Source organism: Phalaenopsis equestris, unplaced genomic scaffold, assembly GCF_001263595.1.
Source record: "Phalaenopsis equestris unplaced genomic scaffold, ASM126359v1 Scaffold000672, whole genome shotgun sequence".
Classification (NCBI taxonomy): domain Eukaryota; kingdom Viridiplantae; phylum Streptophyta; class Magnoliopsida; order Asparagales; family Orchidaceae; genus Phalaenopsis; species Phalaenopsis equestris.
Genome location: NW_018165112.1, coordinates 474,474 through 501,451, shown reverse-complemented (window position 1 = coordinate 501,451; position 26,978 = coordinate 474,474). Strand labels below are relative to the sequence as shown.

Here is a 26,978-nt window from a genome sequence, read left to right as displayed (position 1 = left end):
ATTCTCACACTTTTTTCATTAGAAAATATAAGTAAATAAAAAAAAGCTCAAATTTGTTTATAGAAATTTTACCTATTTATGTATCTAACCCCAAAACTTCCATTTTTAAAAATATATATTTTACTTTTCTAAAGTTAAAATAGATGCATGAAAATATATATATTTGGGTGGTGTAAATATAAAAAATAACTAAAAGTGTTGAATATGTAAATACATAATAGTTTGGTGGTATTTGAACAAAATTCGAGTGTTAATCAAGCATTATTTGAGTTTTTGGATCAAGTGCATGGGTTCATTTACGCCCCTTTTTATCTCCTCTCCTTCAATGCTGTTGGTCTTCCTGGAGGCTCGCTCGCGAGATCTAGATTAGCTACAGGGGTTCTTCGATGGCGGTGGCGCGGATCTGAAAGCACCGCTCGCTGCAGCGGCAGGCAGCGATGAATTCCTCTCGGGCGATGAATGTCGAGAGATCGTCGCTGTGCAACTGCGTGGTGAACTTCTTGTTGGAGGAAGGCTATGTGCTGACGGCCTTCGAGCTCCTCCACGAGCTAATAGAGGACGGACGGGATGACCAGGCTATCCCCGGCCCTTTTTCCCTCCGATCAGATTGCACGCTTCAACTCCATCAAAGGTTGCCTATTCCCCCCACTGCTTACGTATCTGGATCTTCTTCTACCTTATGTTTCTTTGAATGTGTTATTCATTTGGCGCTCTGTTGCAAATTGGCATTGAAGCTGGATTTGGAAATCAGCATCCGATGCTTTAGAAGAATGCATTCAAAAAGGATTTGGTGGAAATTCTTTTTGTTATGGTTTTTAGACCATTCAAAGACTTTGAAAATTACTTTGATTTTGCCGGCGCTTACCATTCTGATATAGCAAACATATACGCTTAGCACTCAGACTGCATGCGTGGTGTGTGGTAATGCGGAGTCTGTTTAAATTCTTGCTTATTTGCTGGTGTTGTTTTTGATCTAATACGTTTTACAGTTTGTTATCTTATGGCTGATGAGCACAGTTGAGAATTATGATCGAATACGCGAGATTTGATTACTTTCTGCATATAGTCCCGCCATCTCGCGTTCAGTGATATGAAATTTTCTTTCTGTTTATTATTCAGCTGCAGATCCACAAACGTTACTCGAGGAGAAACTAGCATTGGAAGAGAAATTGGCGGTCACTGAATACGAGCTCCGCTTAGCACAAGAAGATGTCGCAAGGCTCAAAACAGATTTAGAAAAGATAAATGAAGCTCTTCCTGATGATTGTAAGTCTATGCTTGTGTTTTTGACACATTAGAACATTAGCTGAGATTGCTTTTCTAATCATATCAGAGCAAGCGAATTTAGGGGTTTGAGATGAGTGAATGTAAAAGAGTATCTAACGTGTTAGATATGGTTCACCTTTTAGCATGTTGCGATGGATGAGCGCCCGACAGCTTGTCCGTTTGACACAACTAATGTCCTATATATTCTTCTCACAAGTATTATTGGAGTTGATGGTTTGGGTGGAATGCTGTTTCGTGTGTTTTGTTGATTCCTCGAGTCTTGGTTCCTTCCAATATGGTTAAAAAGGTTTAAGAATGGCGACATTTATGCCGCAGCCTTATGGTTGATTGAGTTCTTGATGTTTAACATTTGATGGCGTCAAAAAGGTTTTTGGAGGGAGTGATGGGTTGTCTAGATGATTTTGAGTGAGGGAGTGAAGAGTAATCCCTCATTTGAATTGAATATACAAGTTAAGGTTCTAATGTATTAGTTGTTGGTTAAGTTTTAGAGTTAATTTTTGTCAATACACTATTGTGTTGAGCTCAATGTAGGCCCTCTATATTCCAGAGGTATATTAGTGCTGTAATAATAGGGTAATACCTTGGTCATCAAAACTTTTGATATTCTTGCTCCAATAGTTTATCATGGTCGCTTATAACTATTTGCAAAACCTAATTTAATTTGAGATTTCATGTATTCTAGGACCATTGTGCAAATACTAGAATTATAGGTCCTGTAAAGGATGATTTACATACCTAACACTAAAATCTTATGTATTACCTATGCAAAACCTGAACTTCAGTTTTTTACATATATGCCACATTACCCGTGCATGAATAGGTGTATTTTACTTTTAAAAAGTTAAAATAATGACTTTTTTAATGTGATATGAAAGATTTGGGTGGTATGCTTGTAAAATAAAAGTTTTGATGTTAGATATGTAATTTCACAGGAATTGGGTGTTGTGTATATAAATGTCCCTTCTTTAAAATTGCTATTAATTCTTTGTTTAAATGGAGTTTTTGTGCTTGCTCAGTACGTTGAAGTGCTGCTCCATATGTGCTTGCAGGTCCTGATACTTCCAAAACTAATGGCCTAGAAAATCAGCAAGAGAAACAGAGCAACTATTCTTCTTTAGGCCCATTGAAGGATTCTGAGCGCAAAGATCTTAACCGTGCTGTCAAAGAATACTTGCTTTTTGCTGGTTACCGGCTCACAGCCATGACATTTATTGAGGAGGTAGGTGGTTACCCCCTTATCCATAAATTAATAAAGGTATAATCAAATTTCTCAGTGTGTTGGAGATCAAATGCATGCAATGTTGTTTGATTTATAGATATGGACAAATTTTTCAGTGGGTTGAAAATTAAATGCATTCATCGTCAATTGATATGCTGGTAAGTTTTTGGCCACATGTAATTTGATCTAAAATTTTTATGGCCTTTTTTTTGGAGCAGTCTTAAAATGTACAAATCAACCTCTCAAATACTGGTGAAAGCTAATACTGCCGCTCATGAAGATGGTGTCTGCTTTCATTAAGCTTTTATGGTCAGCTAGCATTACTGATTTCTTCCTGCTGACTCCTTAGAACCTCATGGTTGTGGCTTTCCAAATAAATTTATGCATAGTTACAATATTCCATTATTTTTGTTTCTTTTGAGTTCTCGGATTCATTTGTTTTCAATTTTCCAATTGTGATTTCATCTAGCCATTTAACTGAAGGATATCTGTAACTCTGGGATTTGGCTGTTGTATTAAGAAGTAATGAGTGTAGTGATAAGAAATCTCGGCAGCAACAATCCTCGATCAAATATCTTCATTCCAGATAAGCTATTTTTATTGAATGTTTAGAGGTGCCAAACTTTCCAGAACTCGCATAGCAAATCACCAATAGCAGCTTTAATTTTACAACAAATCCTCCACATGTATCTTCCAGAAGGCGAAGTTTGTTCCATTGAACTTCTTCACCGTGAACCTGACTTCTTCGGCCATTGCTCCCACTTGAATTGAACTCCGCTCTGATACCAATTTGTTGGGAGAAACTAATCCGAAAGAACCTCCTTCTAGCTTCATTGTGGAATATGATCACATGATTCAAGAAAACTGAAACAATAAATTTAAGCGCAGAAGCAAAATTCAAAACAATCAGAAAAATACACGATAATTTTACATGAAAAAACCCGAGAATGGGAAAAAATCACAGAGCTACACCAACAAAAATTTCATTATGAAAACCATATAGTTTTGCAAACAACTCAGACCAGTTTCCTTTTCACACACAAGGAAACTTACATGAAACGCTCCACAATCTTCCTTCTCTGATCCGACATGAACAACACACGTCGAAATCCTAGAAATTCTCCTTTCCGACTCTTCTTTCATTCACTAGGAATTTGTCGAAGAACACCCAAGGAAGGCCTACAACCAGTCCATTATCACACCGCTTGAAATTGGTTTAAAAACCTAGAAAACGGAGTAACTGCACATAGCGCTTAGGCGCCCAGATTTGGCGCCTAAACCCCAAGCTCTCAGGATCGCACCAAGCAAACCGAGCGCTTGAGCGCCTAAGGCTGGCGCTTAAGCACCCAAGGCTGGCGCTTAAGCGTCAACTTAATTGACAACGCCAAAAATATGGGTGCTTGAGCGCCCTCTTCTCTGTCAGCACCCAAAGATGTGTGCTTTGGTGCCCAAACTAAGCACCTAAGCGTCGGGATCTTGCGGTGCTTTGACTCCATATACATAACACGGTGCTAGGAAGAAGAGAAAGAAGAAGAAAAAAAAGGGAATTCATCGATTTTCGTGTGTAAGACAACTTCGTGCCCGAGACGAAGAAAGGAGTCAACAATGCCGCTTGCTGTGAGTTGCTTGGAGTTGTTGAAGTCGTGCATTGCTCTGTTGGGTCGAGTGAGGTCGAAGGAGGAGGAATAAAACACTTTTTGACGTTGTACTCACATAGTAGTGGAGGAAAAAGAATTGAAGTCTCTATGTGCTTTAGAGCTGTCAAGTTTTTACGAAGAATAAGTAGAGGAAAAAGCTTATCGAAGCCTGCGTTCTCTGTTGGGGTGAGATGGGACCCAAGAAGAGGAGGGATGTCGTGCTAGCGTGCGGTAGAAGAAGTCAAAGGGGAAGAAGCCGAGGGAGGAGGTCGACCTTCGGCGCGCTAGCGTGCGGTAGAAGAAGTCAAAGGGGAAGAAGAAGCCGAGAGAGGAGGTCGACCTTCGGCGCTGTGCTTGCCTATCAGAGAAAGGGGAGCATATGTTGAGACAACATCGAAGGAAGAAGGGCAAGGAAAGGCTCATGTGGTCGAGCGTGGGTTAGTGCAGAGCCGAAATTAAGTTAAGTGTTATATTTTTTTTGAAGTTAATTAATATATTATTTTATATGTAAGAGTATGAATGTAATTAAGTTGGTGCTAATATAAAGTTATTTGAATTAGGATCAAAGCTATTTATTTTCCAAATTTAACGGAGGAGTATCACGATTTTCGTGTGATAGGGAAAGGAAAAATTTTTGGGCTCCCGAAAGATTTTAATGTATGTTAGATTTTTATTAAATTAGTTAATAAATCTATTATTTATGTGTGAGGGTATCTATAACTAATTAATGCAAAGTTTTATTGTAGCAGAGCTCTAAATATAGAGATTTAAACCTTGAATGAGAGATTGACTTGAAAGCTTGTAAGGTCGATATTAAACCTATTATTACTAATGGAAATAATGATGTAATTAGTTAAGTTAATTAATTTTATAAATTTCTTTGGATTGGGAGGTATGAAGATTCGATAAATCATTTGGATTTGAGGAAGACAAGAATCCTAAAGTTAAAAGTGGTAAGCGTTTTAATAATTATTTATTTTCAAATAAGATTTTCTTTAGGATGTAATCCTTATAGTTAGATGTACATTTAATGGGTTTAGGTGCTAAGAAGCAAAGCAAATGGTTAAATTAACTCGAAGGTCTCTAAGGCTAAGGTGAGTAATTATTTTCTTATATGTATTAAATTTACAGTTTTGAAATAAATAATTTCTTTAATGCTTTAGACAATTATTTTATGTTTGTATACATGTTGTAGCTTAAGAAGGAAACGGAATGAAACGGGAAAGGGAAAAAAATATTTAATATCTTTAAAATGATTTGATTTAAATGAAATGAAATGAAAGTTAAATGTTTAAGTCATACATGATTACCCCCAGATAGTATTGGTAGGAAATGCAATGCACCCGTGCATGCTGAAGAAAATAGTAAAGGTGCGTCTTCAGGTGCATTTTTAAGGGTACATTTGTATACATTTTTTAGGGTGTTTTCAGACACATTTTGAGGGTGCATTATGATACATTTTTGAGGATACCTTTGGGTATGACATTAATACTGTGATGAATATTAAAGAAGTTAAATTAATAAATACTTAAAGTGAAACGGGAAAGGAATTGTAACGAAACAAACTGCATTTTTTTTGTCATTCATACTTAGCATAGCATAAGAATTTAATGCATATTAGATTATAATTACCCACCGAGTAGTATTTATAATTGTAATTAATGTTTTCTTTCCAGAGAAGAAGAGTTCTAGATGATATGTTTAGTAGGAAAGACATGGTTTACAGGAGGAGAACCACTATGTATTAGTTTATGATATGACTTTAGTTACTTTTATTGTTTACTTCTGTTTAGAGACACTTTACATGTTGGTCTGAGATGTTGTGTTTCGATTATGATGTTTCTGGATGTTTAAAATTTTATTGCACTTTGCAGACTAGTGGCTCTTTTACATATATTGGAAATGTCTTAAATTTTTGAGAAATAAAATGAAATGTTAATATTGTTTGACCGCATTTCCCGCTTTAGTTAATTCTAGTACCGGGTTGGGTCGTGACACATTGCACTTTGCAGACTAGTGGCTCTTTTACATATACTGGAAATGTCTTAAATTTTTTAGAAATAAAATGAAATGTTAATATTGTTTGACCACATTTCCCGCTTTAGTTAATTCTAGTACCGGGTCGGGTCGTGACACATAGTGAGAAAAAACATCAGAATAGTAGCATGTCTACTACACTCCCCGCTAGAAAATGCTTCAAATGCTAAGGATTTTGGCACATCACCTTTAGCTGCTCGACGAACCGAGTTGTGTCTTTTACCGAACAGGGCATGGTGGAGGAGTTTAGCAACAATGAGACAGCTGAGGAACATTGTGAGGTGTATCATCTCTCATCGGATGAAGGTGAGATGTTCATGGTTCGATGGGTCCTACAAACCAAGGATTTGAGGGATTTGCAGTGGCTTCGTCACAATATATTCTATACCTATTGCACTGTGAATAGGAAGGCGTGCAGTCTCATCATCGATGAAGGGAGCTATAAAAATGTGGAATCTACACAAATGGTAGAAAAATTGAACCTCATGGCTAAGAGACAATTCCAGTAGCATTCTCTCATGTGGCTGAAGGAGAATATGGTCAAAATTGAACGGAGGTGCCTAGTGAAGTTCTCGATTGGAAGCCAACGCAGGATCATGTGTGGTGCATCATGGTCTCATGGATGCCTGCCCCATTTTACTTGGAAGACATTGACAATTTGACTGAGGACTTTGCACGATGGATTTAGAAGCACCTCCTCCTTTACCAAGGAGGGGAAGTATATTTTTCTTCTTTTGGCAGAGCCTGAGATCTCATTTGCCTTTGCAAGTAGAGCAACATCAGTGGGATCAAGTTTGGTGAGGACAAAAGATGATAGGACTGAGACACCAATTCCAGACATGGGACAAGAGCGAAAAAGAGCATTTTAGGACATCACGATTGATACCTGACCGCCATGGCCACCACCATTCGAGGAGGTTCATGTTATCTTTACTTCAGATTGGGCTGAGCCAACCTTGGGTTACTTTGGAAGGAGCCAACAATATATGTGTAACACACAGGCCCTAGCCGGATCAGTATTGGGCTTCCAGAAGGTTGGATCGAGATGAATGTATGCTCGCAAGTGGAGAAAACTCATCCGATATTTTGGGAGAGTGTGGCCACCAGTCGGGATCCTTCAAAGGATTTTTTTTCCTGTCATCAGTTGGATCCAGGTGCTGTTAGGATTGTAGGCGATGAACAAGAATTTTCAACGAATGAAGTTGAAGCTCCTTCAACCTTGGGCGTTTGACGCGGGGCTTGATGCCTGAACCGATCGGCGAGTGGTTTAGGTGGGAGCCGATCCAACAAGGTGGCTGGACCGGTCGAACAACCTGTAAGCGGGAGTTATCACTCCCACTTCCCTTTCCTATTCTGCTTGCCGCCCAAAGGAGCCTACTATGTCATCCTTGGGTTATTTTGGAAGGATCCAACAATATATGTGCGACACACAGGCCCTAGCCAGATCAGTATTGGGCTTCTAGAAGGTTGGATCGAGATGAATGTATGCTCGCAAGTGGAGAAAACTCATCCGATGTTTTGGGAGAGTGTGGCCACCAGTCAGGATCCTTTAAAGGATTTTTTTTTCCTGCCATCAGTTGGATCCAAGTGCTGTTAGGATTACAATCGATGAACAACAAGCTTCAACGAATGAAGTTGAAGCTCCTTCAACCTTGGGCGTTTGACGCGGGGCTTGATGCTTGAACCGATTGGTTTAGGTGGGAGCCGATCCAACAAGGTGGCTGGACTGGCTGAACAACATGTAAGTGGGAGAGCCGATCCAACAAGGTGGCTGGACCGGCCGAATAGCCTGTCAGCGGGAGTTACCGCTCCCGCTTCCCTTTCCTATTCTGCTTGCCGCCCAAAGGAGCCTACTATGTCACCCAAAGGGGAGGGGCCTCCCCTTCCTGTTCTATCATTTATTATATATTTGTTGTTTGCTTGTTTAGGGTTAGCTTTTGATTATTTCTGATTTCAGATTCCTGCTATCAGGCAATTTTCCTTGCTAGGGCTGTATCCGATGGATCAAATAATTTTGCAGTATGATCGAATAGTTTACAAGAGCTCAACCTAGAAAGTGAGTATTGCCCTTGAAGCTTTAATTTATTTTTATGGAAATTTACATAGGCGGCACACAATTCTTATATATTTGCATATCTAACACCTGAATTTTCATTTAAACATATTCATGAAAACAAATATTTCACTTTTTAAATAATAATGCTATTTTTGATGCGATTAAAGATTTGAGAGCTGTGTGTGTAAATATGAAAGATTAGGTGTGAGATATGTAAAGAATTGTGTGCTATGTTTGTAAATGCCCCTTATTTTTAATATCTTGAAAATAATTATTATTTACACGCTTCTTTTGAAGTGATGCATGTTCTTAGCCGCCATTTATGTAATTTTGTTCATGCTGTTAGTAAATGATAACCATTAGTCTTAGTTTTGTAGGGTATTCTATTTGCCTCCCAAAATGGATTAGATTTTGGGTGAGGGAGGAAATTAGTTTGCTCTCAGAAAGAATGGCTCAACTCTTTAAGAACACTGCTCTGGTGTAATTTAATGGTCTTGTGCTTGTTACTTATGCTTGTGGAATTGCTTTAGTTGATAATGTGCATTTGTAACAAATACAATGAATCAATGATCAACTGTGCATTGTGCCAAAACATAATTAATGTTCTGCGCTAAGATTTCAGTGTTGATGCTTTGTACGTCGCTTCAGATGTCATTTAAAATGAGGAGAACCTCATTTAGATATAAGAGACAGATCTAATTGTTTATGTTTTGCATCTTTCGTTTATTCATGTTTTATGATGACTATAAAGTAACATTGACCGTGCCATACCTTTCTTCAGGTCACAGATCAGAATCTTGATGTTTGGCCCAAAAGCTCAGCTTGTGTCACTGATGCTTTGCGTCGTTATTATTATCAGTATCTCTCATCCACTACAGAAGCTGCTGAGGTACTCATTAATAGAGGGATTTTTACATACATACCGCATAAAAACTTAATATTTTTACATTTATACCATCCAAATCTTTCATATCACATAAAAAATACCACCATTTTAACTTTTAAAAATAAAAATATACCTTTTCATGCATAGGTAAAGTGTTAAGTCTGTAAACATTATAGTTTAGGTGTTAGCTCTGTAAATACATAGGAATTCTATGCATGTAAATCTTCCAATCATAAATTATGCATTTGCAGAGATTGATTTTTTTTTTTGCATTGTAGGCTTTTGCTTATTTGATATCGGAATTAACTTAAACCACGATAAAAATATGAATTTCAAAAGGGTTACAAACAAAGACTATTGAGAGTAGGAAAATAACAACACAAACATAAAAGGCAGTAAGTAACGACGACGACGCTGCAAAATAAGAAAGAAAACAGCAGAAAACATATAAAATGCTAGCTAGAGGAGGGCGACATGCCTAGAAAGGAAGTGCAACGTTGCTGGAGGGTGGATGGCAACAGGTGGCAGCAGCGAGGGCTGATGGCCTGTTGGGAGGAGGCTGGCAACAAGTGGCTTCGGAGTAGAAGCGAGTATGAGAGGTGGCGGGGGATTGGACATCCACAGGAAACGTCTGCGGTGTAGAAGGGAGTAGGAGAGGTGACGGGGGATTGGACAACCATACGAAATGTCGGCGGGGGATTGGATAACAACAGGAACAGACCTTGGAGGGCCTGGCGGCAGCAAGAACTGGGAAGGATAACTATCCTCGAGAGATCGAGTTACAGTCGGAGCATCCTTCGAACCATTGGAGAAGATAACCACCTCGTACAAGTTATAACCGGAGCACCTCCTTGGCTTCGGATACAACCCTAAAAGGGAAAACAACTGTAGACAGTAAGCTGGACAGAATTATGAAACCAGGAAGAAAAAGTTGAACCCTAAGACAACAACGAACATATTTATGATAGATACTAGTAATTAGAATATGAAGGAATTAGAATAAGAAGGAAACAAAATTAGGAAGGGAATGAAAAAAACAAGGAATACAAGATGAACGAATAGAATGAGGAAAGAAAGATAAATATGTAAGAAATAAAAATAGGAAATTAAGAGAAATAGATAATTACTAGAAATAGGAAAATACGGGTAATAGGAAAGGAAGGGGGTGATAGATTTGAAATGGGAGATCCTCTCCCTTTGGGTGTCAGCTGTACTGTAGCAGCTACAACACCACATTCCGGTTAGCTTCAATATAAGTCTTCCGAGATTGGGGGGTGCTTTGACTTGATTTGTCGAAGCTTCGGGATTCTCGAAGTATGAAGCCAGGTCCGCAAAATTGAATGTAACAAAAACATTACGGTCTTTTGACAAATCGATCTTGTAGGCGTTGTTATTCCCATTACGTCTTGATAGAATAAATACGATATTTTTCTGACACATTCTGAGCTGGAGATATACATAGATGTAGGTTTCCACAATGTAACTCTCAAGCCCTTATGTTTGAAACTTGCTTCTTTCACTTATACTCAACAAATTATAGCTGATAAACAAGTATGTGAGGAGAAATTAACTTTGAGATGAAATCTATAGTAGGCTGCACCACTTTCACTAGCAACCACTCAGAAGAGATTTCTTCTTCTTATTTGACACGACCTGGATCCCATTGAAGAGTATTTTTCCCATCATGCTCCTAAGAGAAATTTTAAGGTTCAGTTTAATCCTTCGTGTCTGGACATCTGATGATGATTACTATGCTGAATGAAATCTAACATCTGAATAACTCTATATAATATTTCAGAAATGACACAAAATGGTCCCATTTCTGACGTGCTGAACCTCCCTCAGTAGGGGCAATGGAGAGAATGAGTATAACGTCTAGATTTCTCTTATCTGGGGTTACATGCCGCTGGTGTTAGCTACTTGAACTCAAGACTGCCTTGGACACTCGTCGTGAAGTCGGTTCGAGTTTCTCTCACGAGCTCAACTAGAACTATGAGTATCTTTTTCTCGTCAACTGGAAGTTGGTCCACCTTTGTATCCTTATCGTCTTTAGTGTCTACTGTGTCAATATCCAATTTTTCAAGAACGCCCTACTCAGTGAAACAGATTACCCCCTAGTTGTGCAGTCTGATTCAAGATGCCCAAATCTGTGGCAATTGCAACATTTCTTGGCTGGAACAGATTTGGGGATGCAGATTGGTTCTTCATGTTCTTCACTTTGACTCTGTTTTTCCTGGAGTGGTCAGCTTGGATGTTCTACTGGGTGTAATATGGCTGTAAGACTCTGAGGTTGTGTTTTGTCTGTAAGACGTGTGGTCACTTGGTGATGTGGTCGCTCCACTTCTGATGCTAGAGTCTGGATATTCTGTCTACAATAAGCTGGTAGGAACTGGAGTTGGATCTCTCACTTCATCTTTAGGTTCTTCCGTTCTCCATATTGATGACTCTTCTCTCGGTCTCCTCTGATACTGGATTCCAAAGCGTCGTGGTCGGTCTTCTGCATCACTAAAGTCTTCTCTATGGAAGAGATTCAGACCCTCGTCTCTTGCTCCCCTTTGATTCTCCGGATCCCGGTCGAGGATAATCTTCCCCAGGGTTTCATCCTCAATACTCACAAACCTTCGCTGAAGTTGGCTAATCTCTCGATGTATCTCTTTTAGGATAGGCTTAGACATGTATTTCCTTGGTGGAATTGCTAAGGTTTAGAGTTGGAGGTGAAAGACGGTGTATGAGACTAGAGGGTGTAGAAAATTTAATTTGGGGTGCTTTATTTTGAAAATAAGCAAAGGTAATTTATGGTTAGGTCACATTTGGCTATGTTTTGGTGGTTGGTAGGAAATGAATTTTTTTTTGGTGAATGTAGTTTAGGTAGGGGTAGATGCTAGGAAAGCCTGGGATAGGATTAGGGTTGGACTCACTCCGATACCAAATAATACCAGAGTTAACCAAAGCTACTACAGAAATACAAATATTGTTATTGAATTTCAAAAGTGTTACAAACAAAGATTCTTAACAACACAAAAATAACAATACTAATATAAAAAATAATAAGTAACGACGACGCTGCAAAACAAGAAAGAAACAACACAACAGAAGGGAAGGAAGGAAGCGACGGGGGTGCTGGAGGGTGGATGACAACAGTTGGCAGCAGCGTCGGATGATATAGGAGGGCTAGTGGCTTGCTGGGAGGAGGTTGACAGCAAGTGGTTGTGGCGTAGAAGGGAGTGGGAGAGATGGCGGGGGACTGGATAGAAATAGGAACAGGTCTTGAAGGGGCTGGCGGTAGCAAGAACTAGCCCAAAAGAATTGGCCCGATAGATATTGCGGCTGGAAACATGGAAACAACGGGATGAAGGTCGGAAGGCCTCTGCTATGGCTATAAGAAGCTCAGCGGGTTGGACGATAATGGAGTACAGAAAGGCTCGGGAGTAGGGGAGATGGCAACGAGCAAGTGGAGGGGAATATGGAAGTACAACTATCCTCGCATGATCGAGTTACAACCGGAGCACCTCTTGAACCGTTGGAGAATATCACCACCTCGGACGTATTACAACTAGAGCACCACTTCTCCTTCAGAGACAACCCTAGAAGGGAAAACAACTGTCGACGATAAGCTCAACAGAAATATGAAATCAGGAAGACAAAAAATTGAACCCTAAGACGACAAACAACATATTTATATTAGGTAATAGTAGTTAGAATAGGAAGAAATTAGAATAAGAAGGAAATAGAATTAGGAAGGGAATAGAAAAAGGCAAGGGATAGAAGAGGAATGAATAGAAAGAGTAATGGAAGAGAAATAGTTAAGGAAAAAAAAAGGAAAGGAAAATAAATAGAAAATGACTAGAAATATGAAAGGAATAGAAATAGAAAATGAAGGGCAATAGGAAAGGAAGAGGGCGACAATTTTGGAAAGGGAGGATCTTCTCGCTTTGGGTGTTCTCTGTACTGTAGCTGCTCAGTGCCACGTCCAGCTACAATACTGAATCCCGGTAAGCTGCCGCATCATATTTGCTCAAAAGATTTATTTGGAACTACCCATCATTCTGATAAGATATATTTCATGTCAAAAGTTTTAGTATGGCTAATTGGCGTTTGATTATTGTAATCTAAAAAGTCATTGGTTGTCATCAATGTTTTATGCATTATTTGTTCAAGACAAAATTTATTAATAGCTCATTATCATGATTCTCATCTGCTATTATGGGTATGTTTGAAGCTTCAACCTACATATAAATTCTAATTTATATAAATCCAACAAATGTTACTATTTTGTTTTACTTGACAACAAGCATATTTCATTGTTGCTAGTGTATGCATCTCCATTACTTCTGGAGTATTTCTCATGTTAGTACTGATTTCATCATCTTTATCTTTGCTGTTTATGTTTTCTCGCGTGGAGTTTTACCAAGTTGTCATGTAAATAGCTTCACTGGGTTAGTTAGCTCAATATTCATCTCAGAAAACCAGTACTCCTCAAACATGTAGGATATTATCGATATTTTTTAGCATGAGTTTTTCTTTACCAGCGGCATGCGCTGACAATGTATTTTATAACTGAGAAAAAGTGTGGTATGCTTCTTGTTGAAAATCCAATTTGATTTACAACATTAATGATTTTCCTTTTATAGATTAATGTGTAGCTGTACAAATCTTGCATAATTAACTATGTAATAAAATAGGAAATAACTGTAAGCAATTAGGTAATTTCCTTATTTAAGATATAAGAATTTAGGTAATTTCCTTATTTAGGAGGTGGTATTCCTATAAGTAGATGTACCTTGTAAATCATCAATGTATGAAAAAAGTATTTTCCTCTATTTATTTATGTTTTCATGGTTATTCCTATAAGTAGATGTACCTTATAAAATAGGAAATAACTGTAAGCAATTAGGTAATTTCCTTATTTAAGATATAAGAATTTAGGTAATTTCCTTATTTCGGAGGTGATATTCCTATAAGTAGATGTACCTTGTAAATCATCAATGTATGAAAAAAGTATTTTCCTCTATTTGTTTATGTTTTCATGGTATCAAAGCAGAAATAAAATTCCTGGAAAACCCTAGCCCTTTCCTTGTCCAGCCGTCAGAAAACATTTCTTCCCTTTCTTCTATCATGTCTGAAAATACAAATGATTCTACTACCTCCACTCAGCCCTCAACCCTGTCGTCTGCTTCCGCACCACTTTCCTTTAGAACCACCGAAAATCATCTAGCCCAGATCACCACAATCTGGCTCAATGGTGACAATTTTCTACGTTGGTCATAATCGGTGAAGAGGTACATTAGAGAAAGAGGGAAGATAGGCTACCTAATAGGAGTTCACGAGCTGGCCACTACAGATCCATCTCAGGCAACCTGGGATGCAGAAAATTTCATGATAATGACCTGACTGGTGAACTCTATGGAAGAGGAGATAGGCGCAAACTACATGTGTTACTCTAATGCCAAAGAACTCGGGGAGAATGTGGCCCAAATGTATTCGGATATGGGCAACCAATCACATGTTTATGAACTTTCCCTGAAACTTGGTGATATTCGTCAAGGTAATAATTCTGTCACAAAATATTTTAATTCTTTGAAGAGAATATGACAGGACCTAGACTTTTTTAATGATCAAGAGTGGAAGTGTTCTGATGATGCTAGTAGGTATAAGACCGTTGTTGATGCAAATAGAATTTTTAATTTTTTTGCTGGTCATAATGAGGATTTTGACGAGGTAAGGGGTAACATTATTGGGAGAAGTTTCCTGTCTTCAATCCATGAGGCTTTCTTGGAAGTCCGTCGCGCCCGCGAAGAAACTCAAAGAGATCTGTTGGTATCTACACAGGAAACGTGTAGATTGGAAGCCACGGAACAAGCGCTAGCCACCTACCGCAAACACTGCTACTGAACAGATCAACCCATTTAGCAAGGAGCAAATCGATCAACTCCTGAATCTGCTAAACCCCAATTCGGCTACTGGTACTCCAAATTGTTCCTTGGTACATGCAGGTAGAAAATTAAACCCTTGAATTCTTGATTCTGGAGCTTCTGATCATATGACAAATTCCACCATTTATTTTATTCATATACTCCATGTTCTGGCCATGAAAAGGTTCGTATTGCGGACGATAGTTTCTCTTCTATTGCTGGAAAAGGAAATATTAACCTGTCCAAAAGTAGTCTTAAATCTGCACTCCATGTTTCAAAACTCAAATGTAGACTTCTTTCCGTTAGCAAACTTTTAAAAGAATCTAACTGCTATTTAATTTTTTGTGAATCTTCTTGTGTCTTTCAGGACCAAAAGTCAGGGATGATAATTGGGAGAGCTAAAGAGATAGCAAGACTTTACTACTTTGCGGACACTATTCCTAGTAATAAAATTGTTCAAGCTTACGTTAGTATTAGTTCGAACCATGCATTAGAAAAAAATAATAGAATGACATCTTAGACTAGACCATCCAAGTTTTCTTTATTTAAGACATCTATTTCCTCATATGTTTAAGGATGTTAATTGTACCTTACTTCAATGTGAAACGTATTATTTGACAAAAAGTTATCGCATAAAATTTGCTCCAAACCATACTATCTTTCAAAACCTTTTTTCATGATCCATAGTGATGTTTAAGGACCTTAAAAAATCAAAACATTATCTGGAAAAAAGGGGTTTTGTGGCTTTATTGATTATAACACCAGAATATATTGGGTTTATCTTATAACCAAGAAATCAGAAGTTGAAAAACTCTTTCAAGATTTTTACAACATGATTAAAACTCAATTTGAAACAAAAATATGCATCCTTAAAACAAACAGTGGAACTGAATACTTTAATGAATGTTTAGGAGAGTTTTTAATAAACAAAGACATAATTCATCAATTCACATGTCGTGACACTCCATAACAAAATGAAATTGCTGAAAGAAAAAATATACATTTACTTGAGGTTGTTTGGGCTATGACCTTTTCGATGAAAGTTCCTAAATATTTATGGGGGGACTCCGTTTTAACATCATATTTGATAAATCGAATGTTCACTCGAGTTTTACAATTTACAACTTCTCTAAACAAGCTGACAAACAATTTTTCAATTCTACGAATGTCTTCAAATATTCCTATAAAAATTTGTGGATGCACATGTTTTGTTCATATTCCAAATAAATTTCGATTAAAATTGGATCCAAAATCTAAAAAATGTATTTTTCTTGGATATGCTTCAAACAAAAGGTGTTACAAATGTTTTAACCCTGTCACAAAAAAAAACTTACATTAGTATGGATGTGATCTTCATAGACAAAATTCACTTTCTTTCACAAAATCCACTTTAGGGGAGTATAATACAGATGAAGAAGATGATTTTTGGCACAATTCCGATCAACTACCAAGAATTGTTCTAACACCAAATACACCTGAAATTTTTAATAAAAATGAATCGGAAATAATTGTTGAAAGTAATAAAAACCAGGAGAATCATAGTCAAAAGACACCAAAAATTATCTTGTCTAACACAGGGGGAGAAATACTGCAGAATAAGACAACAGAACCTCTAGTTTATTTAGGAAAAGACTCTATAAAAGAAAAAATGTTCAAATTGAATCTTTAGTTTACTCCCAATCTGAAAAACTGAATGATGGTCCTCAAGAAACATAGATAATTTTCAATCCTGACCTTATTTTTTTTATCAACAGAAGCTCAAGATTCAGAGGTTATAAATCTGGATCTTTCTATAGCCTTTAGAAAAAGAATACGTTCTTGTACTACTAAACATCCCATTACAAAATATCTATCCTACAAAATAATCTCACATAAACATCAAGTTTTTTTGTCAAAAATCTTTAGTAATCCGAATTTTAGAATAACAGTAAAGGAAGAGATACATGCTCTATTAAAAAATAGAACCCAGAAAGTTATCACTTTGCCAAGAGACAAATCTACTGTTGGGTGTAAATGGGGTCTTCACTGTTAAAGTCAAAGCTGATGGGAGTGTCAAAAGATATAAAGTACGACTAGTAGCAAAATGATTCACTCAGTCTCAAGGAATTGACTATCAGGAAATATTTGCTCCGGTAGCCAAGATAAATTCTATTCGTGCTCTACTGTTCATAGCAGCAAACCATGATTGGTCCTTATATCAACTCGACGTTAAAACGCCTTTCTAAATGGTGAATTAGAGGAGGAGGTATTCATGGATCTTCCACCAGGATTCGAGAAGAAGTTTGGAGAAGAAAAGGTGTGCAAATTGAAGAAATCCTTGTACGGGCTCAACAATCTCCTCGCGCTGGTTTGAGAAGTTTGGAAAGGTGATTAAAAGTATGAATATACTCAGAGTCAAGCTGATCATACTATGTTATACAAACATTTAAAAACTGGTAAACTTGTCATACTTATTGTTTATGTCGATGATATTATTCTTTCAGGAGATGATGTTAGGGAAATTGAGACGTTGAAAGAAAGATTGACCACATAATTCGAGATTAGAAATTTGGGGCCGGTAAAGTACTTCCTCGGTATTGAATTTTCCAGATCAAAAGAGGAGGTTTTTATTAATTAGCGGAAATATGTACTCGACTTGCTTAGTGAAACCGGAATGCTTAGGTTCAAAGTAGTTGAAACCCCTATTGAACCAATTTAAAAGTTACAAATGACAAATGAAATAGATGGTGTTAATAAAGAACAATATCAGAGATTGGTGGGAAGACTAATTTATCTTTCACACACTCGTCCTGATATAACTTTCACTGTTAGTATTGTAAGTCAGTTTATGCAGTGTCTAAACGCTCATCACTTGGAGGTTGTGTATCGGATCCTTAGGTATCTGAAATGAACGCCTGGAAGAGGACTACTGTTTAAGAAAAAATGTGCACCTATAGATAGAAACATTTACAGACGCAGATTGGGCTGAGAGTATTACAGATAGAAGGTCAACCTCAGGGTACTGTACGTTTTTAGGAGGAAACTTAGTAACCTGGAGTAAGAAGCAAGGTGTCGTGGCAAGAAGCAGTGCTGAAGCTGAATTCAGACCTGTGGCTCACGGGATATGTGAAGTTCTATGGATTAGAAGAATTCTTAAGGAGTTAAAAATTCATAGTCCACTACCAATGAAGGTGTACTGTGATAAATAAGTCTGCAATCACCATCGCCCACAATCCTGTCCTTCATGATCGAACAAATGATAGACAAGCACTTCATCAAAGAAAAAATTGACAAAGGAGATATTTGCATGCTGTACGTTCCTTCCCACAACCAAGCAGCAGATATTTTAACGAAAAGTCTTCACAAGATACAGTTCGACAAACACTTCATCAAAGAAAAAATTGACAAAGGATAGACAGTTTAGTGTGCAAGTTGGTTCTAAAGGATATTTTCATGCTAACTTGAGTGGGAGTGTTGAAAATCTAATTTGATTTACAACATTAATATTTTTTCCTTTTATAGATTAGTGTGTAACTGTACAAATCTTGCATAATTAGCTATATAATATAATAGAAAATAGTTGTATGCAATTAGGTAATTCCTTATTTAAGATATAAGCAATTAGGTAATTTTTTTATTTAAGAGGTGGTATTCTTATATGTAGATGTACCTTGTAAAGCATCAATGTATGAAGAAAGTATTTTCCTCTCTTTGTTTATGTTTTCACGTCTAGATCTTTGTGCACTTCTACGGTCTTTATTTGTGTATCATGCTTGATAATCAATAAGTTTTTGGGGCATTTACGTACATGCCACCCAATTCTTATGTATTTACACATCTAACAACTAAACTTTGTTTTTTACATTTATACTACCCAAATTTTCATATCATATCTAAAATACCGTATTTTAACTTTTAAAAGTGAAATACATCTTTTCATGCATGGACAAGGTGACATATATGTAAAAATTAAATTTTGGTTGCTAGATATGTAAACACATAGGAATTGAGCGATATGTATGTAAATCTTCATTATTTTAATTTTTGCTTTGCATGTGCCAAATTTGGATTTACTTTTTTTCACATCTTTGCTGCTTTGTTTATTGCTATTTCTTATCAGTGTTAAATTTTCTCGCTAAAATTCATGATTGAGCTAAAGAACAGAAAAGATGGACGAAGAGATTACTTTTTCTTACGTTAGTCATTGGTCGTCATTGGCTTTAAATGTTTGAGTTTGAAGTCAATAGTTGACCACTTATTAATTCAATATTGAATTAATAAGTATACATATCCACACACACACGCACACACATATCTATGCATGCATGTATGTATATGTATGTATGTATGTATGTGTGTGTGTGTGTACGTATGTGTGTAAATACGTACAGACATAAAATTGTCTTTTTATTATTAAATAACTATTCTTGTACTATACAGTACAATAGCTAGAACAAATATAATTGGCCTACATTGACTTCTTATTTCATGCTTTGCTTAAATAAATTTAAAACTATTTTTTAGTAAATGCAAAGTAGTCCATCTTTAAAATAAGTTTTAAATATAAGAATTTTAACATTAATTATTTTTTTTATTCAACAATCAAATCACTATAACTGTAATCATTTATTCTTTTTACAATTTTATTCATTATTCATTGAATGGGAGATCCCTCATATTTATCCAACTAAATTACGTGCACCTAAGAAACTTGCAATATAGCTAAAGGATGTGATGGAGGTGTCAACTGTATATTTAATCTTTAGACAATGAAGAATATAGATCTATTTTAATTCAATGCAGATATTAATAAATATACCAGAGAAACTGCAAGCCAGTCCTGCATAATTTTGCTGATAGTTAGTATTATTTTGCTCCTCTAAATATTTTTGTTTTATGCATTATTTCATGCGACGAACATGAAAAAGACTCTAAATAATGAAACTACTGGAAAAAGTGTAATTGTGACCCTTTCTATTTGAACGAAATGACATATACCCAAATGGTGTTTTGTTTTCTGTATAAGATAAAGTGTGAATGTTAAAGAACAGTTTGTTGCATTTTTCTATCCTTCTTTTGCAGCTTCAAATGTGAATATTCTGTAAATCCTCAGTTAAAAAAAAATTAGAATTGATGCAATAAATATTTTTAACAATAAGAAGTAAATTTCACTTAATATAATATTTTTCTATCAGTTCAAACTTTTGGGTCAAATTTTGTTCAACTACCCACTACTTTGACTGCAGCTTGAAATAAATTGTCCTTGATAGTTACCTTTATTTTATAAAAACTCAATTACATGCCCTTGTGACGTAAAGTTTTATCCTCGTCCAGGCATCTGTCCTATGTCGTGAAAGAAAGATGGAATCATATGCACTCATGTCACAAAGCTTTATTAATTGAAAATGGCCTTTTAACTGCAGGAGAAGATATCCCTTCTTCAAGAAAACGAATCACTGATGAAGGAAAATATGTCCCTCAAAATGGAGAGGGACTCCTTTGTAAAAAACAAAGAAGAAGTTGATGGTCGGATAGCCAGTTTATCAAAGTATTTGGAAGCTTCACGGAAGGACCTTAAAGAAAGGGACCTTCTGGTAATTAGCACCTCCAATTTTATATCTGCCAGGCTACAAAATTAATGAATTTGCATCCTAAAGGGATCTCATGTTTACTTATTATAGATTCAAGTTCTAAAACAGTCACTGGAACTTCAGAGGAAGGAACTAAATGAGTGCAGAGCTGAGATAACTTCTCTGAAGATGCACTTAGAAGGTTCCCTTGCAAGTAGGGGATGGCATACAGGAGACATCGAAGGAATTAAATCTTTAAACATTGACAAAAAAGAAGTAACTGGATTCCAATATACAGAAACTGAAACCACACAATTAACAAATGTTTTGAGAGACGGTTCTAATTCCATGGCAAGCCAGGTTGAAGATAGCCAACCAGAGGAAAAGGTTCTCGAGATGAATGAAGCAGGCGTGATGTCAAAATCTTTTCCTGGTTCAAATGTGAAGAATAGTAGAGACGTTATTGTTGGGCATGAATCTGATGAATCTGAGCAGAACATAGTGACTTCATATGGATTGGTGGTGTCCTGCAATGGAAATGATGAAGAAAAGAAAGAAAAAAACATTGAATCAACAGCTCGAGAAGTTATTTGCTTAATACAAAAAACAGACAGTCCAAGGAGGGTAACAACAGAAAAAATGGTAAATTCAGCACCTTAAGCTGTTTGTGTCCCTAAAAAGCCATGTAATGGATCTTTCTATCATTAATTACAGGCATTGGAGACAATCCAGATTGTTTCAGATTCTCTGCCTAAGATTGTTCCTTATGTTTTGATCAACCATCGTGAGGTTTTTCTCTTAGATTTTCCTTGGATTCATTTCTTCTTTTCAGAAGACTCGTCTCATCTGATGAGGATTATTTTTGCAGGAACTTCTTCCATTGATTATGTGTGCAATTGAGCGGCATCCAGAAGGCAATGTAAGAGACTCTTTAACACACACATTATTTAATCTTATTAAGCGGCCGGATGAGCAGCAGAGGCGAATTATAATGGATGTAAGTCACTCTGTGATTTTTTATTTTTTTTTTTTTTTTGTCAGTTTAATTTGAGATTTATCAGATCATAAATTTTTGTTATTTGATAGGCTTGTGTTAGCCTAGCCAAGAATGTAGGGCAGATGAGAACTGAAACGGAGTTGCTGCCCCAATGCTGGGAACAGGTGGTTACAATGCTGTTCTTTGTTTTACTATTTATATGGCATATAACTGTATTTTGGGAGGCAAATTGGTTTCATTACTTCTTCCCTTTGCTTCAGATAAATCACATGTATGAAGAGAGGAGACTACTGGTTGCACAGTCATGTGGAGAGCTTGCAGAGTTTGTACGGCCTGAGATTCGTGATTCACTTATATTATCAATTGTGCATCAGCTAGTTGAAGACTCTGCTATTGTCGTGCGAGAGGCTGCTGTTCATAATCTGGCAATGCTCTTTCCAAATATGGACAAATATTTTAAGGTCAGCCTCACTAATGCCCAGAGGCAATCATGGAGCCGAAAATTGTCTTCACAGAAATGGCTGCAATGTAAGCTATAGAAAAGGCTGAACATATGGCTTCAGGAATGGCTTGACGGCTTGAGTCCTAATAAAAAATAATAGGAAATTGATTTAGAATGTTAATGTTAGGCTAATCATTTTGTTCTTATTTTTTCATATAACAGGTTGAAGAGCTGTTGTTTCAATTGGTGTGTGATCCTTCAGGCGTGGTGGTGGATGCTACGCTTAAAGAACTCCTTCCTGCTGTTATAAAATGGGGAAGCAAGATGGACCATGTTCTACGTGTTCTACTCTCTCACATGTTGGGAGCTGCAAAGGTTCTTTCGCTTCTATTTTAATTATGGAAGTTTTACATACATACCACCCAATTCCTATGTATTTACATATCTAACACCTAAACTTCAATTTTTACATATGCACCTACCTATGCATGAAAAAGTGTATTTCATTTTTTCATAGTTAAAATTGTGATATTTTCGACGTGATATGAAATATTTGGGTGTTATAATTGAAAAAAAGTAAAATTTAGGTGTTAGATATGTAAATACAAACGAATTGGGTGGTATGTATGTAAATGCCCTTTTAATTATTAAGGCTTCATAATTTTTTTTGGCATGATAATGTTCTGATCATCTTGTCGGTGCACCTTAACTTTGCAGCGGTGCCCACCTCTTTCTGGGGTTGAAGGCTCTGTGGATTCTCATCTGCGTGTACTAGGTGAACATGAACGATGGAGCATTGATGCCTTGTTGCGTATGATGATGGAGTTGCTTCCGTTTATCCATCAGCGATGTATTGATACTTGTCCGATAAATGTTGCTACTAAATCTAACTCCAGCTCCGAACAAAACGATTCCTTTTTCTCATCATCCTTGCTTCAATTGTATGCCAAGTAAGTTCTTCACTGATTTGTTATTGTAGTAATTTTATTGATCTTTGCAGGATAGAAATAGTGTTGATTCTTGCTTAATTTTTGAATTACATCAAGTTAATTATTGGCTCTTTTGTCACTTTATAGGAGCAATGTGCAGTGGAGTGCGTTTGATTGGATGTACACTGATTGTTTTCCTGATTTAATTGAGCTTTCTTGCTTCTTGTCTCGCAAGGAAGACAATCTCAGAACCCGAATTGCAAAGGTATTACAAGCCACGTCAACTTATTTTCATTTCAGCTTTTTTCGATGTTCTTGAGTTGTCATATTTTCACTATTTTGATCAAATTTGTGTTTAAACTGCCTGTGCAGATCCTACTGGCGGTATCAGAGCTATTTGGAGATGAATATCTTTCTGTTATAATGCTCCCTGTTTTTCTTATTTCAGTTGGGGACAATGAAAGTGCTAATTTGACGTATTTCCCAGTTTTGTTCCTACCAAGCGTCAAAGGTATGAAGTTACAAGTCTGTGTGTAGAAGAATTATTTTGGGGCACTTACATTCGTACCTCCCAGTTCTTATGTATTTACATATCTTAAACCTAAACTTTGATTTTTACATTTATACCACCCAAATCATTCATTTAACATAAAAAATGCCACCATTTTAACTTTGAAAAGGTGAAATACACCTTTTCATGCACAGGACCATAGGTAATGCGGCGAATATGTAAAAATTAAAGTTTAGCTATTATATATGTAAATACTTACGAATTGAGTCGTATGCATGTAAATCTTCCAATTATTTCTTATGATCATCCACTAATTTGGGTTGTGCTGTTTGTTTGTAGGTTTGCAGCCTAAAAGTGCTGTGGCAAAGAAAATTGCCACCGCTTGTGTCCTTCCTCTCTTGTTGTCTGCTATTTTGGGTGCTTTCAGTAATCATGAAAGACTTTTGGATTATATGCGGAAGCTACTACTGCTTAACACAACAAAAGAGGTTTCTTGGTCTGCTAATTGCAGCGCTGAGGTCATTGATGCAGTCCGCTTTGTTTGGTTGGTGCATAAATAATTTAATTTTTTAAACATGGTTATAGATTGGTTTGATTTTATGCTTTAAATTAGATTGATGAATGCTGGATTGCAGCTCTTTTGAGAAGCATCATGGAACTGTTTTTCAAATAATATGGGAATTAGTCGCATGCTCTGAGGAGAGCCTGAAGACAACTGCAACAAATTTGTTAAAAGTTCTAGTATGTTTCTAAATGCAGAATATGTTATTCTGAATTTTTTATTATTTGTAAATTTTGATTAGATTTCTCTTTCTGAAAATAGCTAATTTGCTCCCTTGTGGTGAAAAAAGGAAACAACGAGGCTGCTCATATACCAATTTAACATATTAAATGAAGTAGATCTTCCATATACCAATTTAACATATTAAATGAAGTAGATCTCCATTGCTTTCTTTCTCTCTCTCTCTCTGTTGCAGGGTTTGCTGCCCTTAACTGGTGAAAGCCACTGTGAATAGCTAGCTGATTATTTTCATAATAGAAACGGACCCCATTTGATTTTTTTTATTTTTTATTCTAACGTAGGGATCCAATTTGGTGATCCGTAGTACTCTCCGTCTCCCTCCCTCCCCAGCCCCCAAATCCTCTTCCTCCTCTCTCTCTCTCTCCATGTTGGAAGGGCTGTTGCCCTTGACTGGTGAAAACCATCTGAGAATAGCTAGATATTTTCATAACAGGAAGGGACCCAGTTTTTTTTTTTTAAATCTCATTTTAATGTGGAGACTCAATTTAGTGATCCTTAGTGCCCTCTCTCTCTCTCTCTCTCTCTCTCTCTCTCTCTCTCTGTTGTTGATGCCTTTATACTTCTGGAACCGTACCAATTTGGTGTTTTGAAAATATGGGAAGCACATTTATTCTTTATGGCTAACAAGCAAGACCTATTTACTATTTTGTTAAATCAACCATTCACCTTAGTTGATATGGACCATTATCAGTGACTTGTATGCTCAACATGTCAAATAGGTACCTTATATTGATGTGAAACTTGCATCTGCTCATGTCTTGCCAGCGCTTGTTACACTTGGTTCTGATCAAAATTTAAATGTTAGATACGCAAGCATAGATGCATTTGGTGTTGTGGCTCAGCATTCCAGAAATGATGTGGTATTAAACTGCTTTTTCTTAAAATAAAATTTATTCATAGAATAGTTTCTTCATGTAAGATTGACAAATTTCCTATTTTTCAGATTGTCGAAAAAATCATAATACAGATGGATGCCTTTCTGGAAGATGGATCACATGAGGCTATTATATCTGTGGTGAGAGCTTTAGTTACAGCAGTACCACACACGACAGACAAATTAAGAGAATATATCCTCTGCATAGATTGATTTGTTTTGGATAGATCTACTTATTTAGCCATATAATATTCTTTTTTGACCCCTTTGCATGTTTCTTTAACAAGTTCATACATCTTTTATCCAAGATCTTCCAACTAACATCCATGCCATCTCATGGTAATGATGTTGTTCGCCGTCGAGATAGAACTAATGCTTTTTGTGAAGCAATCCGAGCTTTGGACGCAACAGGTTCCCTTTAAACCATGTCATTAACATTTTTATTAGTTGCTGAAATAATACTTTAATAGTTTTACTATCATACAGCTTACTACGTATGTTCATGTAAAGGCAAGTTTGTTTAGTGCTAATTGGAAGTCCAATTTACAAAATATGCCTGGAATTATGTATGATTTTCACTTTACTAAATGCATTTTGAACAAAATTCCTAATTATCCATAACATATTTAATTTTGTCCTTAGTGTGAATGTATAAGTTACTTGATAAACCAACTTGCAGAGCAATGCGGTCCGTTTGGGGCAGCTTATCCGCTGCGGTGGCATTTTGAAAATGTCGCATTACTGTTTGGAAAATGCGTTTGAGCAACTTATCCAAAAATGCAGTTGGGTTTTTAAACGCGGGTCGAATCCTGCGGCCCGCTTTTTCAGATAAGCGGCTTATCTGAATATTTCACGAAACCCTTCGGAACAAAATTTCCATCTAACACCAAATAATTCACGTTAATTTCACAAGTCTTGTCAATGCAAAATAACTTTTACATTTTTCACCAGATCTTTCATCAACCAGCGTGAGAGAGCTTCTCATACCAGCCATACACAACCTACTAAAGGAGCATGATAACCTTGATCCAGCGCACAAGGAAGCATTAGAGATTATAATGAAGGAAAGATCAGGAGGAGCATTTGATAGCATTAGCAAGGCCATGAGCGCTCATCTTGGAATTGCTTCTTCCATGACCAGTTTCTTCGGCGAAACCGGTCTCCGGGCGAAGAAAGACTCGGCAGACTCTGCTGATCCTTCTTCGCTGCCACAGCAGCCGAGCTCGCAGTCACAGCAGGACGATACGAGGTTTCGACGAATCATGCGGGGCGGGTTTAGCGAGATGCTGAGAGGCAAAGCCCGAGCCACCGATGATTCTCCAAATTAGTTGGTTATTTTCAGCCATTTCTGAGGTTGATATCATCCTTATTTTACTCATCTGTGTTCAGAATCTTCCTTAATTCTTAGTTTATATGATCATGATTTTCATGTTCCTATGATTTATTTGTATCAAAATGGTTTGATTTGCATTTAGTTTCATATATATTTTTTGTATTTACAATTTTGAGATAACAGCTGAGGAGATTATCATACAGGATAGCTGAGTTCCTTATGGAAATTCTTTTGTTTGCTGGAGTGAGTTTTGGCAGACAATAAGATGTTATGGACCATTTTGTTAAACTTTTATTGTGTAATGTTTTTATGAGCAATTTCTATGAAAGTTTGGTGTTTTACATGAACTTTGATATTCATTTATTTTGATTAACTATGAGACTCGAAAACGGCTTGAATGAATTCAAATCGAAATCGGCGCGATCCGACTTGAAATTGAAATAAGATTGCTGAAATTGAATTATTTGGATCCATTTCAGCTCGAAACCGACTCACAGCTTGTTATAT

The 26,978-nt window shown here is 36.8% G+C and overlaps 1 protein-coding gene across 1 annotated transcript; it reads left to right on the top strand.

Annotated features, from left to right (window-relative positions):
* Positions 1-318: 318 nt before the first annotated feature.
* LOC110030187 (lisH domain and HEAT repeat-containing protein KIAA1468 homolog) lies at positions 319-26,772 on the top strand. Its single transcript, XM_020732785.1, is given in 21 exon segments — positions 319-580; positions 582-631; positions 1,120-1,266; positions 2,337-2,506; positions 9,018-9,125; positions 20,437-20,607; positions 20,695-21,225; positions 21,298-21,372; positions 21,452-21,580; positions 21,670-21,744; positions 21,841-22,041; positions 22,245-22,397; positions 22,740-22,972; positions 23,099-23,216; positions 23,324-23,462; positions 23,802-24,006; positions 24,098-24,203; positions 24,984-25,124; positions 25,208-25,331; positions 25,433-25,549; positions 26,090-26,772. Coding segments are annotated over 21 exon segments (3,513 nt in total). The 5' UTR covers positions 319-437; the 3' UTR covers positions 26,467-26,772.
* The last annotated feature ends 206 nt before the right edge of the window (positions 26,773-26,978 follow it).